Source organism: Gracilinanus agilis, chromosome X (genome assembly GCF_016433145.1).
Source record: "Gracilinanus agilis isolate LMUSP501 chromosome X, AgileGrace, whole genome shotgun sequence".
Classification (NCBI taxonomy): domain Eukaryota; kingdom Metazoa; phylum Chordata; class Mammalia; order Didelphimorphia; family Didelphidae; genus Gracilinanus; species Gracilinanus agilis.
Window position 1 is genome coordinate 63613305 of NC_058136.1, and position 14966 is coordinate 63628270.

The following is a 14966-nucleotide window of genomic DNA, read 5'->3' on the forward strand; positions in this document are numbered from 1 at the left end:
GACAACATGGAGGGAATGTTTGTTGGAGGAGAACTAACAGAAATAGCAGGGGGCCAAATTTCATGGTAGAAAAAGTAAAAACTGGACATAATTTGTTATGCATCCCAGGTTTTAGGAGAGAAGATCTTTGGGAAAGACAGAACAAAAATAGTTAATAGGGATTTGAAACACGAGATAAGTGGGAAGTTGGTAAGAGTACCTAGATAGATGCCCTCAATGAGATCAAGTCCTCTGTCCTGGATCATTGGAGACTTGTGCCCCCATTCTCCAGGGCAGGAACCCTAGTCTAATCTAAGCCCTGGGGCCAGTGTCTCTGTGGCCCCCCCCCAAGCCCAAATGGAGCTGGAGATGGCCCGTGGGGACTAACTGGGATGTGCATGTTGAATTGATACTAGTTGACCCTGTCCTACAAGAGGAACCCTGACTGTTTCCATCTTCCCCATTCTCTTCCTTACCCCATTTTCCCACCTGAATCTGAAGATATCAAGGAGGCTACTCTAGCAACATCAACTCATCCCAGAGGACTTTCAGGACTATCTTTTAAGGAAGGAGGATTTCTCCAGGCCCCGAAGGACAATCATGTCTAAAAATTTTCCCTTTTGTGGGGAGATGGGACTTCCTGTGGATTTGATGTCTGTGGAAATTAACTGTGGCTCTATCAACCAAAACAAAACTAACCCCCAGTTCTAAACTGCAAACTTCAGAAAAACAATCATAACTAAACCCAGCACTGAAGTTAGGGCTGCCTGCATCCTGGAGAGATGGCTTATAGAGCCATCATCTTCCAAGAGGATTCCGTCTGTCTTCCATGTACTCCCAAAGTATCATGCTCTTGTAGCCATCTCCTGCCACCAGAGATATTCTGAGCCAGTCTGGGTGCTGAGACTGATAATGACTCCCTATCCTGTGCTTTGCATACCATTAAATCTAGCTCTCTGCCTGTCTGGAGGGAGCACATTGATTCCTGTAACAGTGACCACCCATGACTTCAGAAATGATGGCAGGCACACCTCTTCCCTCCCAATTCCCCTTAAAGAACAAAGAAGAGGAATGGGAGGAAAAATACTCTTTTTGTAAAAGAAAAGGAAAAGAAATCTCATCTAGTTAGGACAGGGAAGATTTCTGGAGGAGCATGGGATGGAATCCTTTTCTTCCCCCAACATCCTTACTTCACCTAACCCCGTCAACTCTCTATGCTGGTCCTGTCCTTGAACCCACTGCTGCTCAATTCCTGGAGCCAGTGGAAAGACTCCCTCTGTCCCTCTGTGTTATTGCTCCCATCACTCTTCTCCCCCAGTAATATTCCTACTGATTTGACCATGATTAAAGGGTGTGTGGGCCTTGGGGCGGGGTGAACTCCAACTGTGATTGTGGAGTTAAATGGGAGCAGGGCCTTGGCATTAGAGATGAGTAAATGTCTTGACTTTTAGAAAGGGAGCCTGTGGGCTATGGACAAGTGAACTTCAGATTCTGGTAAAACTCTAGAATCTTATTAATGGTAGTGGGTGAGCATTTTGAAAAGGAAGCTGTGATTACTAAAAGCCCTCCTGGGTTCATCAAGTGCAGGTCAGGCCAGACTAAACTTCATTTCTCTTTTGAGCTGGTAGATCAAGGGATCAGCTAGGTGGTGCAATGGATAGAGCACCAGGCCCAGAGTCAGGAAGACCTGAGTTCAAGTCCAGCCTAAAGCACTCACTAGCTGTGTGATCCTGGGAAAGTCACTTCACCTTATTGACATCAGTTTCCTCATCTATAAAATGAGCCAGAATAGGATATGGCAAACCAGTCCAGTATCTCTACCAAGAAAACCTCAACTCACAAAGAATTGATTATGTCTGAAATGACACAACTTGGACAAAAGATCAAGGGAATACTTTAGAGAATTCCTAGAGAGTTTCTCAATTCCGACAAAACCTTTGGCCATCTCTTGCTAAATCCTGGGTAGATGGCCAGCCCCATCTTAGCACACAGACTTCTTGGCCATTGTGAATCAACAAACATTGATTAAGCACCTACTATGTGCCAAACACTGTGTGGGGCACTGGATATACAAAGAGAAAATGAAATAGCAAGTTTCTTTTCTTTTCTTTTTTTAAAACCCCTTTACCTTCTGTCTTGGAATTGATACTGTATATTGGTTCCAAGAAGACCAGTAAGAGCTAGGCAATTGGGGTTAAGTGACTTACCCAGGGTCACATAGCTAGGAAGAGTCTGAGGCCACATTTGAATCCAGGACCTCCTGTCTCCTGGCCTTACCCAACATCCTCTGAGCCACTCATGTGCCCCTAGGAGTTTATTTTCTAATGAGGTATTAGCTTAGATTATTAGCAATGTTATCTTTGAAAACAAGGCTCAGCATTGTGTCTTTGTGTCTTGACCTTCTTATTCCCTAAAATAGATATTGATGATGGTAGGTTCTGAGTGCTAAGAAGCTCCACAGTGCAATGGGCAGAGTGCTAGACCTGGAGTCAGGGAGGCCTGAAGCTCGGTGTGATCTCAGACACTAGCTAAGTGACCCTGAATTTCTTTAGCTATAAAGTAGGGATAATAATAGCACCTACCTTCTAGTATTGTTGAGAAGATAAAATGAGATGAAATCTATAAAGCATGTTACAAACCTTAATGTGCCATATAAACACAGATTTTTTTTATTCATTATTTTTTTATTTTATTTGTAATTTATTACTTTATTTATTTATTTATTAGGATTATTTTTGCTACTGATATTTCCAGATGTTTACAAATTTCCTGATTCTTCTAAAAGCCTTGCTCATGAAATGTATTGGGAGGGGTTTTTGCTTTTCTACATCATAGTACTTTCCATTTCTACTAGAAAAATATTGATGGTGGTGAAGCTGTATCCCAGGATGAAATAGATGCTAAGCCTGGTCCTCTTAGTCTTCCATGGTTATTATCTACTGTCACCTTTGGAAGGCACTTAGCGACCATCAGAATCCACTTGGATGAAAGTAAATGTCATATAACAAAAGCATCAGGGAATAATGATGTGGAATTTGAAATGTTTGTCACTCTTGTTTTTTCAATCAGGAGCCAGCAGAGAAGAGATATACAAGCACTGGGAATGGTTGGAACAAAATGTCATGAAGACCTTATCTGTGTTTGACTCAAACGAAGACATTACTAGTTTTGTGCATGGAAAGATAAGAGTAAGTGTCGTGGTGTCCTCTTGTCGTTGAAAGGCTACAATCCTAGTGCTAAATGGAATCTGTGGCGCCCCCATATGAGGCTCCACGGTAGCCTTGCCTACAAATTTTCAAGGGACCGCCTTCATTCTGGACATCTAATCACTCTAATTTCATGATCTTCCCCACCCACCTCTCTCCTTCTCCCTCCCTCTTTTCCTCTCTCCTCTCTCCCCTCCCCCCTGCATACACACACACACACACACACACACACACACACACACACACACACACACTCTCTCTCTCTCTCTCTCTCTCTCTCTCTCTCATACCCTTTTTCTCAACTCCTTTCCTATCTAAACTGTTGTCATCATTTTCTTCCTGCCTTGAAGCCATCCTTCCCAGCACTGCCCAAGAGATCTTCCTAATCCATATCTCTGGTCATGCCATTCCTCTACTCATAAGCCTGTTGCTCCCTAAGTACACACTTCCAGCCCTGCCATCCAAGGCAATTCTCGGTTACCCACTGATCTAGCCTCATCTTCATACATCTAGGCAAACTGTCCTACCTTATCCCTCTTCAAATCTCTTGTGGCACAGTGCCTGGTTCTCTCTTTTGTACCTATTGATGTTTCCCTTGTGTTTGATTCTTTGCCTCTGTAATATATTTTTGTATTCCCAGTGCCTGACAATTTATTGCACACAGTAGGTGATTAATGTTAATGGGATGAAAAATAATGGGCCAACCCCTCAGGGTTGCAAAGAGGTATGCGTGGGTACTAGAACTAACTCTTTGTTAAACTTATCAAGTTGGTACCATTTGTCTTTTGGTAGCCTCCAGATCCTTCCTACTGGTATTTTTATTTTAAAGGGGGACTCTCATGAGTTCTTGTTCATGTTTCCCAATAAATCATCCATGAAATATTCACTCAGTGCTCTAGGGAGCTTCCGTTCTTCTCATAATATTTTGTAGATAACATTTATATTGTCCTCTCATTTGTACAATATGATTAACCCACCTCCTTTTCTTTTTTCATTAAATTTTACTTTATTTTGCCCCCAATTACAGTAAAAACAGTTTCCAATATTTTTCAAAGAAAATTGAATCTCAAATTCTCTCCCTCCCCCCCCCCCCCCCCCCAACTTTCCACCCTCCTTGAAATGGTAAGCAATTTCATATAGATTTTACAGGTGCAATCATGTAAAACATTTTTTCATATTAATCCTTTTGTGGAAGGAAATGCAAATAGAAAAAAAATTAAGAAAGTGAAAAAAGTTTGCTTTGGTCTAGATTCAGAGTCTGTTCTTTTTCTCTGGAAGTAGTTGGCATTTTTTAAAAATCATAAGTCCTTTGGTTTAGTTTCGAATCATTGCATTGCTGAGAATAGCTGTTATTCTCAATTGTGCATTTTAAAGTTTTCTTTTCACTGTATAATGTTCTCCTGGTTCTGCTTATTTCACTCTGCTTTAGTTTGTTTTTCTAAGCTCCTCCTGCTTGTCAGTTTTATAGCACAGTAGTATTCCATTACAATCATATACTATAACTCCCAACCATTCCCTAATTGATGGTTATCCCCTTAATTTCCAAATCTTTGCCCCACTAAAAAGAGCTGCTTTAAGTGTTTTTGTATATATAGCCCCCCCCCTTTTTAAACTCTTTGGGATACAAACCCAGCAATGGTATTGCTGAGCCAAAGGATGTGTTCTGTTTTATAGCCTTTTGGACATAGATCCAGATTGCTTTCCTGAATGACTGAGTCAGTTCAGAACTCCCCCAACAGTGCATCCATGTCCCAACTTTCCCACATCCCCTCCAACTTTTGACATTTTCCTTTTCTGTCATAATGGCCAATTTGATAAGTCTGGGGTGGTACCTCTTAAGATCTCTTTATCATCTCTGATAATCTAATAAGGGCTGCTTAGTTGATAAGGAAATAACGGACACAGGAGTTGTCTTTTAGCTCATGCTTCCAACTCTGTCTCCAGGAGCATGGAGTTTATTATATATATTTCAAGACTCATTTCACACAAAAGAACCCCCCGAAACTTTGCAGATGCACAGAAGTTATAAATTATGTCATATCAAAACACAAAATGTCTCATTGGCTTCAGAACAGACCAAGGCCAAGGCTGAATTTTGACTGGGTTCTTATCAGAAAGCCAAGTCCGGGAATATTTTTCTCAGGGTTGAATTGCCCCTGCTAAGGTTTTTGCCTTGGCTATACTAGGCAGCTGCATTCCTGGCCAAAGGGGAAGAGTGTTAACCTTTTTACTTCTGGTTATCTAGGAACTTAAAGCTTTACAATAAGGCCACAATACTTTTCAACAAGAAATCACAAGGATCACAAAAGGGGTCAAAAAAGCAGTCTCAGATTTTTATCTATTCTCTTATTGGCTTCCCACATATTTCCCCCTTTTCTTTAAATTAAAATGATTTATTTATTACACAGGAAAACTTTTAATAATGAAAGGAGTCATCAATTGGTTATAATCATCAGCTATAGCAGGATCTGATAGGATTTACAGATTTAACTGTTTATTTATGGCTCTCTACAAGTTTTAATTTGCATTCCTCTAATTAAGAGTGATTTAGGGCATTTTTTGCATGACTATAGAGAGTTTTTTTGAGAACCACCTGCTCATATCCTTTGACCACTTATCAATTGGGAAATGACTTGCATTCTTGTATATTCAACTCATTTCTCTATTATTTGAGATATGAGGCCTTTATTAGAGAGACTTCTAAAAAATTTTTGCACCATTATGATTACTGTGTATTACTTTCTATCCTGTTTACCCCTGTTTAGTTTCTGACCTCCACTTCTCCCAATTTGCCCTCATTTTTATCAGCTCCCCCTCCTACTCTTATCCCCTTTCCCTCCTATTTTTCTGTAGGGTAAGATAGCTTTCTATACCCAATTGATTGCATTTATTGTTCTTTCATTGAGCCAAGCGTGATGAGAGTAAAGTTTACACCCTTTCCTCCCCATTTCCCCCATCTTCTCCTCCACTCTTTCATGTGCAATAATATACCTGACTCCATTTTCCCCTTCCCCCTCCTCCCAATGCATTCCTTTTTCTCATGCCTTAATTTAATTTTATTTTTTATCTCATCCTATCATATTCAACTCACATCCTCACTCTTCTGTCTATGTATACTCCTTCTAATTGTCCCAGTAATAACAAAGTTCTTTGGTGTTACAAGAATCATCTACCCATGTAGACATGTAAACAATTTAACCTTATTGAATGTCTTTTGATTCTCTTTCCTGTTTACCTTTTTATGCTCTTTTGAATCTTGTAATTGAGGGTCATATTTTTCATTCAACTCTGGGCTTTTCGTCAGGAATGTTTGAAAGTCCTCTATTTCATTGAATACTCAGTTTTGCTGGGTAACTGATTTTTGGTTAAAGTCCTAATTCTTCTGCCCTCTGGAATATCACATTCCAGGCCCTCTCATCTTTAATGTAGACCAGTGGTTCCCAAACTTTTTTGGCCTACTGCCCCCTTTCCAGAAAAAATATTACTTAGACCTCTGGAAATTATTTTTTTTTAATTTTAATAGCAATTAATAGGAAAGATAAATGCACCTGTGGCCATCACCGCTCTCCTGGATCACTGCAGCACCCACCAGGGGGCGATAGTGCCCACTTTGGGAATCATTAATATAGATGCTTCTAAGTCCTATGTTATTTTGACTGGCTCCACAATATTTGAATTGTTTCTTTTTGGCTCCTTGCAGTAGTTTTCTCCTCGACCTGAGAATTTGGGAATTTGGCTATAATTTTCCCAGGAGTTATCCTTTTGGGATCTCTTTCAGGAGGCAATTGATAGATTCTTTCAATTTCTATTTTGTCTTCTGGTTCTAGAATATCAGGGCAGTTTTCCTTGATGATTTCTTGAAAGATAATGTCTAAGGTCTTTTTTTGATCATGGCTTTCAGGTAGTCCAGTAATTCTTAAATTATCTCTTCTGAATTTATTTTCTAGGTCACTTGTTTTTCCCATGAGGTATTTGACATTTTCTTCTATTTTTCATTCCTTTGATTTTGATTATTTCTTTATGATTCATGGAGTCATTAGCTTCCACTTGTCCAATTCTAATTTTTAAGGCATGATTTTCTTGAGTGAGCTTCTGTACCTCCTTTTCCATTTGGCCAATTCTACTTTGTAAAGTGTTCTCTTCCTCAGTGAATTTTTGTACCTTGTTTTTCAAAAGAGTCAATTTTGACTTTCAAGAAGTTTTTCTTTTCAGTGCATTTTTGTACATCTTTTTCCATTTGACCACTTCTGCTTTTAAAAAAGTTTTTTTCTTTGGATTTTTGTGCCTCTTTTACCAATTGACCTAGTTTGCTTTTTAGGATATTAATTTCTTCAGTATTTTTTTGTGCCTCCTTTACAAAGCTGCTGACTTTTTTAATGATTTTCCTGTATCATTCTTATTTCTTTTCCCAATTTTTCTCCTACCTCTTTTATTTGATTTTTAAAAATCCTTTTTGAACTCTTCCATTAATTCTTTTTGGGCTTGAGGGTCGTTTATATTTCTCTTATATTTTTCTTGGATGCAGCAGTATTGACTTTGTAGTCTTCTTCTGAGTTTGAGTCTTCCCTCTCACCAAAATAACTTTCTATATTGAGTTTCTTTTTTTGGTGTTTGCTCATTTTCCTGCCTTTTTCTTTTAGTTTAAAACACAGTTAAAGTTGGGCTCTGTACCTGTGTTGAAGGGGTCACTGTTCCAAGCTTCAGGTTCTTTGTGCAACTGCCTTCAGAACTGGCACTGGGGATTTTATCTATCAGTTCTTCCAAGGTGCTATGATGTCAGGAGAGATATGCTTAATACTCCCTCAGTCTATGCTCTGGTCTCCAAGAAACCCCAAGAACTTTTTTATCCCCTTGGAACTGTGGCCAGGGTCCCCTACTACCCTGTGGTTTCAAGTGCTGGTGTATGCTGGTGCTCCTCCTCACCCTGCACCTGTGCCCCAGGACTGTGACCTGGTTTGGCATATGGACAATGTAGCAAGAGTCTTGTACCCAGAGCCAGCAAAAGGACCATTGTAATCTCCTCCTGGGCAGTTGTCTGACACACACCCCGTTACCATCTGTGGCTGAGAATTCCAGTAGCCTTGGCTGCTGCTTCAGTTGTGCCCAGGCCTGTTGCCTCTGTGGAGCTTGCCCTGGTACCCTTGGCTCCACCTCTACCCTGGTGCACTAGATCCCTCTTGCCAGCCTTCTGAGTTGTTTTGGGCTGAAAAATTACTTCACCTTGTGTTTTTTGGAGCATTGTGCTCCAGAATTCATTTTGAGGGGTTATAAAATTGCTTTTTGGAGGGTAATTTGGTAGAAAGAAGATGAGTCCCTGTACCTTCTCCACCATCTTGGATCCACTCCTCAGCCACCTCCTTTTCTAATCATGTATGTCCTCCTCAGCGATATCCTTTACCCATCTTCTCACAAAAAAAAAAATCATTGTTCATCGCACACTACTGTTTCCTTACTACATAGGATGAAATTATATAGATCATTTTTTATCTGGACTAGTAAAGACAGTAGTGAGACTATTAACTAATAGAGACTTGACACACCATTTCAGAAAGATTGCCAACCCCTTGTCTAAGTAAACATTTATTAAAACCCTACTGTGTGCAGAGCTAACACATCCACAAAACATTTTAATGTAATGAACAAGTATATATATAAGAGGAGGTGCAGACAGATTACTGTGTGAAGTTCATGGTGAAGGAAGAATAATAATGCATTATAGAAGGGGACTAGGGAAGACTTCCAAAACAAGTGTGAGTGAGGGCAGGGATTCAGCAGAGGAAGAAGGACATTTCAGGCCTAGCTAATGAAAACATGAAGTGCCTTAAGTCACGTTCAGGATACAAGTAACTGGACCATGGAGTAAGAAGAGAGGGTGAATATGATATAAAGCTGGGAAGGTAGGGAGGTATCACGATGATTGTAGGGATTCTTCAACTCCAGACAAAGAAGTTCAAATTAATTAAATAGGGAATAGGGAACCCCTGACAATTTTTGAGCAGAGAAATAACATGACCAGAGCACATGGTATATATGAGAAATTAGTCAGGCAATTGGAGCAGAAAACTTGTTAGGAAGCTCTTGCCACAGGCCAGGTGGGTGGTGTTGAGAGTCTGCTGTGGGATTAAGGAGAGTAAAGATGGCTATGAGAGATGGAACAGAAGTGGAATAGTCACAATTTGCTGACTGATGATATTTAAGAGGTCAGAACTAACAAACACTATGGTTTTGAACCTGAGAAATGGGATGAATAATGTTACCACTGATGGAAACAAGGAAGTTGGAAGAAGGACCAGTTTTAAGAGGGAAAAATGTTAAGCTTCTCTTGGATGTTCATGATTCATCGAGGTGCTGGGGCCTCTGGTATTCCACTAGGGGCATGGAGGTGATTGGGTCTGGAACTCAGAAGAGAGGTCAGGGCTGGAAATACTGATTTGGGAGGTCTTTTCCAAGAGGCTGTGAAAGCCTTGCCAAGGGAGACAATACAGTAAAGCTGTAGCTTTATTTATTACCTTCCAGGAAACAATTAGATTAAATGCATTTTCAGAAGATCCTTTTCTCTCTCCTTTAGGGACTGATTGCTGAAGAGGGAAAAGATTCTCTTGTAAAAGGTGATGACCTTGGGAAATTTCGAGAAGCTCTTATGAAATTCGAAAAATGCTTTGGTTTAGCCAAACAAGAGAAGCTGGTGACATATTATTCGTGCAGTTATTGGAGAGGACGCGTTCCTTGCCAGGGCTGGCTTTATCTTAGCTCCAACTTTCTGAGTTTCTATTCTTTTTTGTTGGGATCAGAAAGTAAGTGTTTTTTTCTGTTATATCTCTTGACTTTGGGTTTGGGGACTGATTTAATTCTTGAGTTTTTTTAAATTATGTGTGCAAGGCAATTGGATAGGTATGGAAGGATAACTAATTCAAAGGTAACAATGACAAATTACTAAAGAAAACATGTCTTGTTTTGGTTCCATATTTTCTTCATCGCTTCGAAACAAAGTTAAATATGAAGGGAATACGCATGTATTAAATACCTATATGTGCCAGGCATCGTGCTAATTTCTTTTACAGATTTCTCATTTGATCCTCACAACAATCCTGGGGTAGATGCTATTGTTATTGTCCCCATTTCACAGTTGAGGAAACAGGAAGTGGGCAGAAATGAAGTGACTTATCCAGGATCACACAGCTATTAAATGTCTTTGGTAACATTTGAACTCAGTTCTTCCTGACTCCAGGACCAACACTCTATCCATTACACTGTCTACCTACCTAGAAAAACTGTGTAGATGATGTGCTTAAAGATGTTTAAAATTTATAAAATTTTATAATCATCAAAACTTTGAGAATGGAAGGAAGAACCTTTCAGATCTTAGACCCAATAAGTGATTTTGATTGCATTAAGCACCTTACCATATATATGGCCCTGTGCTGGGCTGAAGGTACACAAAGTCCAAAGGAAACACATCTCTGCCTTCTGGGATCTTACCTTCTTCTGGGGAATGCACAGATAAGGAAATTCATGATGGCTAGAAAGAGAGTTAACAGTTGGACGATCAAAAGGTAGCACATGAACTGATCCTTGAAGGGAGCCAAGGCCACCAAGACACAAAGATGTGGTGGAAGGGTTGCATTCTCAGACCTGGAAGATAAATAGCCTATATACATAGCAGTGGAAGCATACAGTGGGTGCTTAATAAATGCTGCTTGGTTAGTTGACTGGTCAGTTGGTTGACATTGGGGCAGCTGGGAAATAACAAGGGGAAAGGCAAGTGAAAAAATACAAGGATAGAACTTGGCCAGGGCCAAACCTTGGATGCCAATCGGTTCCTTGGCCTAAGGCTTAGATAGGCTTATAGAGTACCCTGAAACTTATTAGAGAATTTGGTAAATATTATCAGGGCAATACTCAAGGCTGGCATATTGGCCTGGGGAGACTCTAAAATTACAAACTATACTTAAGGAGTGTGGAGAGGAGGGAGGGAGAGAATCTAGAGTGCAAAATGTCAGAAAGCTAATATTAAAAATTGTTTCCACATATAATTGGGGGAAAAATCCAATAAAATATTACTGGAAGAAAAACAAAAAAGATCCAGTGAAGAGGTCATATAGGGTAGGGGTTGGACTGAATTGTGATTGATGTCTCTCCTAACCCTGAAATCCTGTGACTGCTTTTTTTTAATCAAGGCATGAAAACGACCCTCAAAAACTTGAATGATCAGCAAATTAATGATGTCAAGAAGTACATTTAAAAGGGACTCCTTTAATTACATTAATTTCTCATTTCATTGCTTATTTAAATAAAACAATTTGCTATAAATCCACTTCTGGTGAAAAAAGTCCCTCTGCCAACAATAAGAGTGATGATGATGTTAATGGCTACCATCCTCCAGTGCTATAGATGCCATGCTCTTGACTTATATTGTCTCATTTGATGCTCACACCAACTCGGGATGTGCTGTTGTTATTTCCATTTGAGGAACGAGGGGTTAAGTGGCTCTCCCAGGGTTCCCCAGCTAAGAAATGACCGGAGAGGTAGAATTCAAGCCCTGGTCATCCCAACTCCTGGGTACAGTTCTTCCTCCACTAGGCGAATCTGCCATTGTCAATCAGTATCTATTTTGCAACGCCAGATCTTAGGGCATTGTTCTGGGGCACCCAGCCAGTCTGTGTCAGAGGCCTTCCTGATTCTGAGACTGGCTCCAATTCCTTGACTTCATGTTGCCTCAGCAACCGAAGCTACTAATAAATAAGATAAGAATTACCAAGAACAAAGACCAAAGAGGCAATGAAGTTTGAAGACAAACTCGATCTCTCCACACACACACACACACACACACACACACACACACACACACACACACACACACAGAGCTATCTCTCTATACACATATATATCCACTGCAAACGTTTTCTCTGATTATCCCGATTATATGTTTATGACAGTATTCCACCATTTTCACCAATGTTACACCCTAGAATCTAAGCCACATTGTCTCCCTCCATACAGCGGACTATTCTAAAACATCTGTTATGTGAGTGAATAGTGAGAAACTAATCACATCTTCCCTTACTTCATCTTTTGCAGTCAAACTTGTTATCTCCTGGGATGCCATCTCCAAACTTGAAAAGACATCTACTGTCCTTCTTACCGAGACTATCCATGTGTGTTCCCAGGGGGAAGATTACTACTTTTCTATGTTTTTGCACATTAATGAAACATTCTTTCTCATGGAGCAGCTGGCCAATTATGCAGTAAGAAGACTTTTTGACAAGGAGACATTTGAAAATGACCTCAGCGACCCTCTGAAAATCACTAAAAGGTAGTAAAAGGGCAGTTGCTCTTGGTTTCCTTTTTGTTTGTGCCTTTTGAACTGGGTTCAGAAACACCTCTGTGTATATGAGACCCTGGCGGGAAAGTCTCTTATCCTCTTCTAGGACTGAGTTTCCTCTTCTGGGATGTTAATGGGTGAGATCAGTGATGGGCCAGCTTTGGAAAGAGGGGCCAAAGGAAAGGAAACGCTCCTCTGTCAGTCTGTTTCTAAGGCGACTCTTTCCAAGTTTCATTGTATCGTATCCTACTCGTTGTATTCATCAGATTAGGAAGAATGTCGCTGGGCAGAATAGAACATTTCAGGGGGCTGCATCTGGCCTGCGGGCAGTAGTTTGCCCATCACTGGGTTAGATAGTAAGTGACCTCTAAGCTTTCTCCTACTTCCAAATCCACAAGCCTGTAAGAACATCTACAATCAAAACTGATATGTTTTTACATTTGGCTTGTACAGCCACCCCGTGAGTTAATAAATTTGTCATCCTTGTTTTGTAGGTGGGGAAACTGACACTTGGGCACATTTATTAAGTGACTTGCCCATGATGATGAAGTTTGTGTCCCCAGTGAAATTCAAATTCTGGTCATTTTGCCCTTCCAAATTTTGCATTCTTACCATCGTGCCATACTGCCTTCTCTAGTATGGACTGACCCAAGTTAGTGTCTGTTTTGTGCCCTAATGGTACAGTTGTTCACTTTTGACATTTCTATGGAGTACATTTACAGGTTTATTCATGTATTCTTCCTTCAGATGGTGGCCTGGCAGTAGCAGGTCTTAAACTGTACTTTAAAACAGTGATCGTCAAAACACTGTGGTACTCAGGGTCAAGCCTCCTGGTGGACCCCTTGCTTGTTCCTCTGCCCAGAGCTCCTTTAACAGTCTCAGGGCGCTGCTTCCACATTCTTGCACCCCTCTGCACTGAGTCCCCACTCAAGGTCTGCGCCTGCGCTCAGGATCTGCGTCTGCAGCTGTGACCGCACCTGTGCTCAGGTTCTGTGTTCAAAGTCCGCACGTTCTTTAGCCTCTTGGGGTCTTAAGTCTTGCTGCTCTCAGGAACAGGCCCTGGTGACCCCAGGTAGCTGCCAATGACTTAATGGGTGCCCCAAACTTGCTCTAAGTCTTTTGTGTTGGCTTTGGCATTGTAGGTGGTTTGGGGGGGAGGGGGTTGCTCAGCTCGCGTTTTAGTAAGAGCTGTTTCACCCCCTTATAGCATGGAAATGCCCCGATTCCACGTACCTCCAATGCTGCGCCCTGCTGTGGGGTCCCTAATAGACTTCTGTACTAGCAGCAATGCAATGACACAGGACAGCTCTGAGGGATTTATGGTAAAGATGCTACCCACATTCAGAGGAAGGACTGCAGGAGTGGAAACAGAAGAAAAGCAACCACTTGAACACATGGGTTGATGCAGACATGATTGGGGATGTAGACTCGAAACGACCACACCGATGGACCACACCAACAATTTGGAAATAGGTCTTGATCAATGACACATGTTAAAACCAGGGGAAATGCACATTGGCTATGGGGGGGGGGAGGTGGTCAGGGGGTGAAGGGGAAAGTAAGAGCATAAATCATGTAACCATGATAACTTTTCTAAAAAATAAAAATTATTAAAAAAAAAAAACACTGGTACTGGCTAAGAGATAAAAGGGTGGATCAATGGAATAGATTAGGGGGAAATGACTTTAGCAATCTAGTGTTTGATCAACCCAAAGATCCCAGCTTTGGGGATAAGAACTCACCATTTGCCAAAAACTGCTGGGAAAACTGGAAAAGAGTATGGCAGAAACTGGGTCTAGACCAACATGTCCCACCCTATACCAAGACAAGGTCAAAATGGATGTATGATTTAGACTTGTGATACTATGCGTAAATTAGGGGAACATGGAATAGTTAGCTGTCAGATCTAGGGAGAAGGGAAAAATTTATGGCCAAACAAGAGATAGAGAGTATTATAAGATGTAAAATGAATAACTTTAATTTTATTAAATTTTTAAAATTTTGTACAAAGAAAACCAAGGGAAACAACAAGCTGGGAAAACATTTTCAACAGATTTCTCCAATAAAGATTTCATTTCTCAAATACATAGAGAACTAAGTCAAATTTATAAGAGACCAAGCCATTCTCCAATTGACAAATGGTGAAAGGATATGAATAAGTGGTTTTCAGGTGAAAAAAATCAAAGCTATCAATAAGCATATGAAAAAATGTTCTAAATCCCTCTTGGTTAGAGAAATGTAAATGAAAACAACTCTGAGGTACCACCTCACACCTAGCAGATCGACCAATAGGACAGTAAAGGAAAGTGATAAACGTTGGAAGGGATGTGGCAAAATTGGGACACTTCTGGAGGATAATTTGGAACTATGCCCAAAGGGTTATAAAACAATGCATACCCACTATATATGCATATCCAGTAATATCACTACTAGGTCTATATCCCAGAGAGATCCAAAAA

The 14966-nt window shown here is 40.5% G+C and overlaps 1 protein-coding gene across 1 annotated transcript in view; it reads left to right on the forward strand.

Moving 5' to 3' along the window:
• TBC1D8B (TBC1 domain family member 8B) overlaps nucleotides 1–14966 on the forward strand; it is an 82701-nt gene that overhangs the window by 29268 nt on the left and 38467 nt on the right. Inside the window, exons 4-6 of the mRNA XM_044682878.1 lie at nucleotides 3049–3167; nucleotides 9754–9979; nucleotides 12264–12498. Of these exons, the coding sequence (XP_044538813.1) occupies nucleotides 3049–3167; nucleotides 9754–9979; nucleotides 12264–12498 (580 nt within the window). The remainder of the gene's footprint in view (nucleotides 1–3048; nucleotides 3168–9753; nucleotides 9980–12263; nucleotides 12499–14966) is intronic.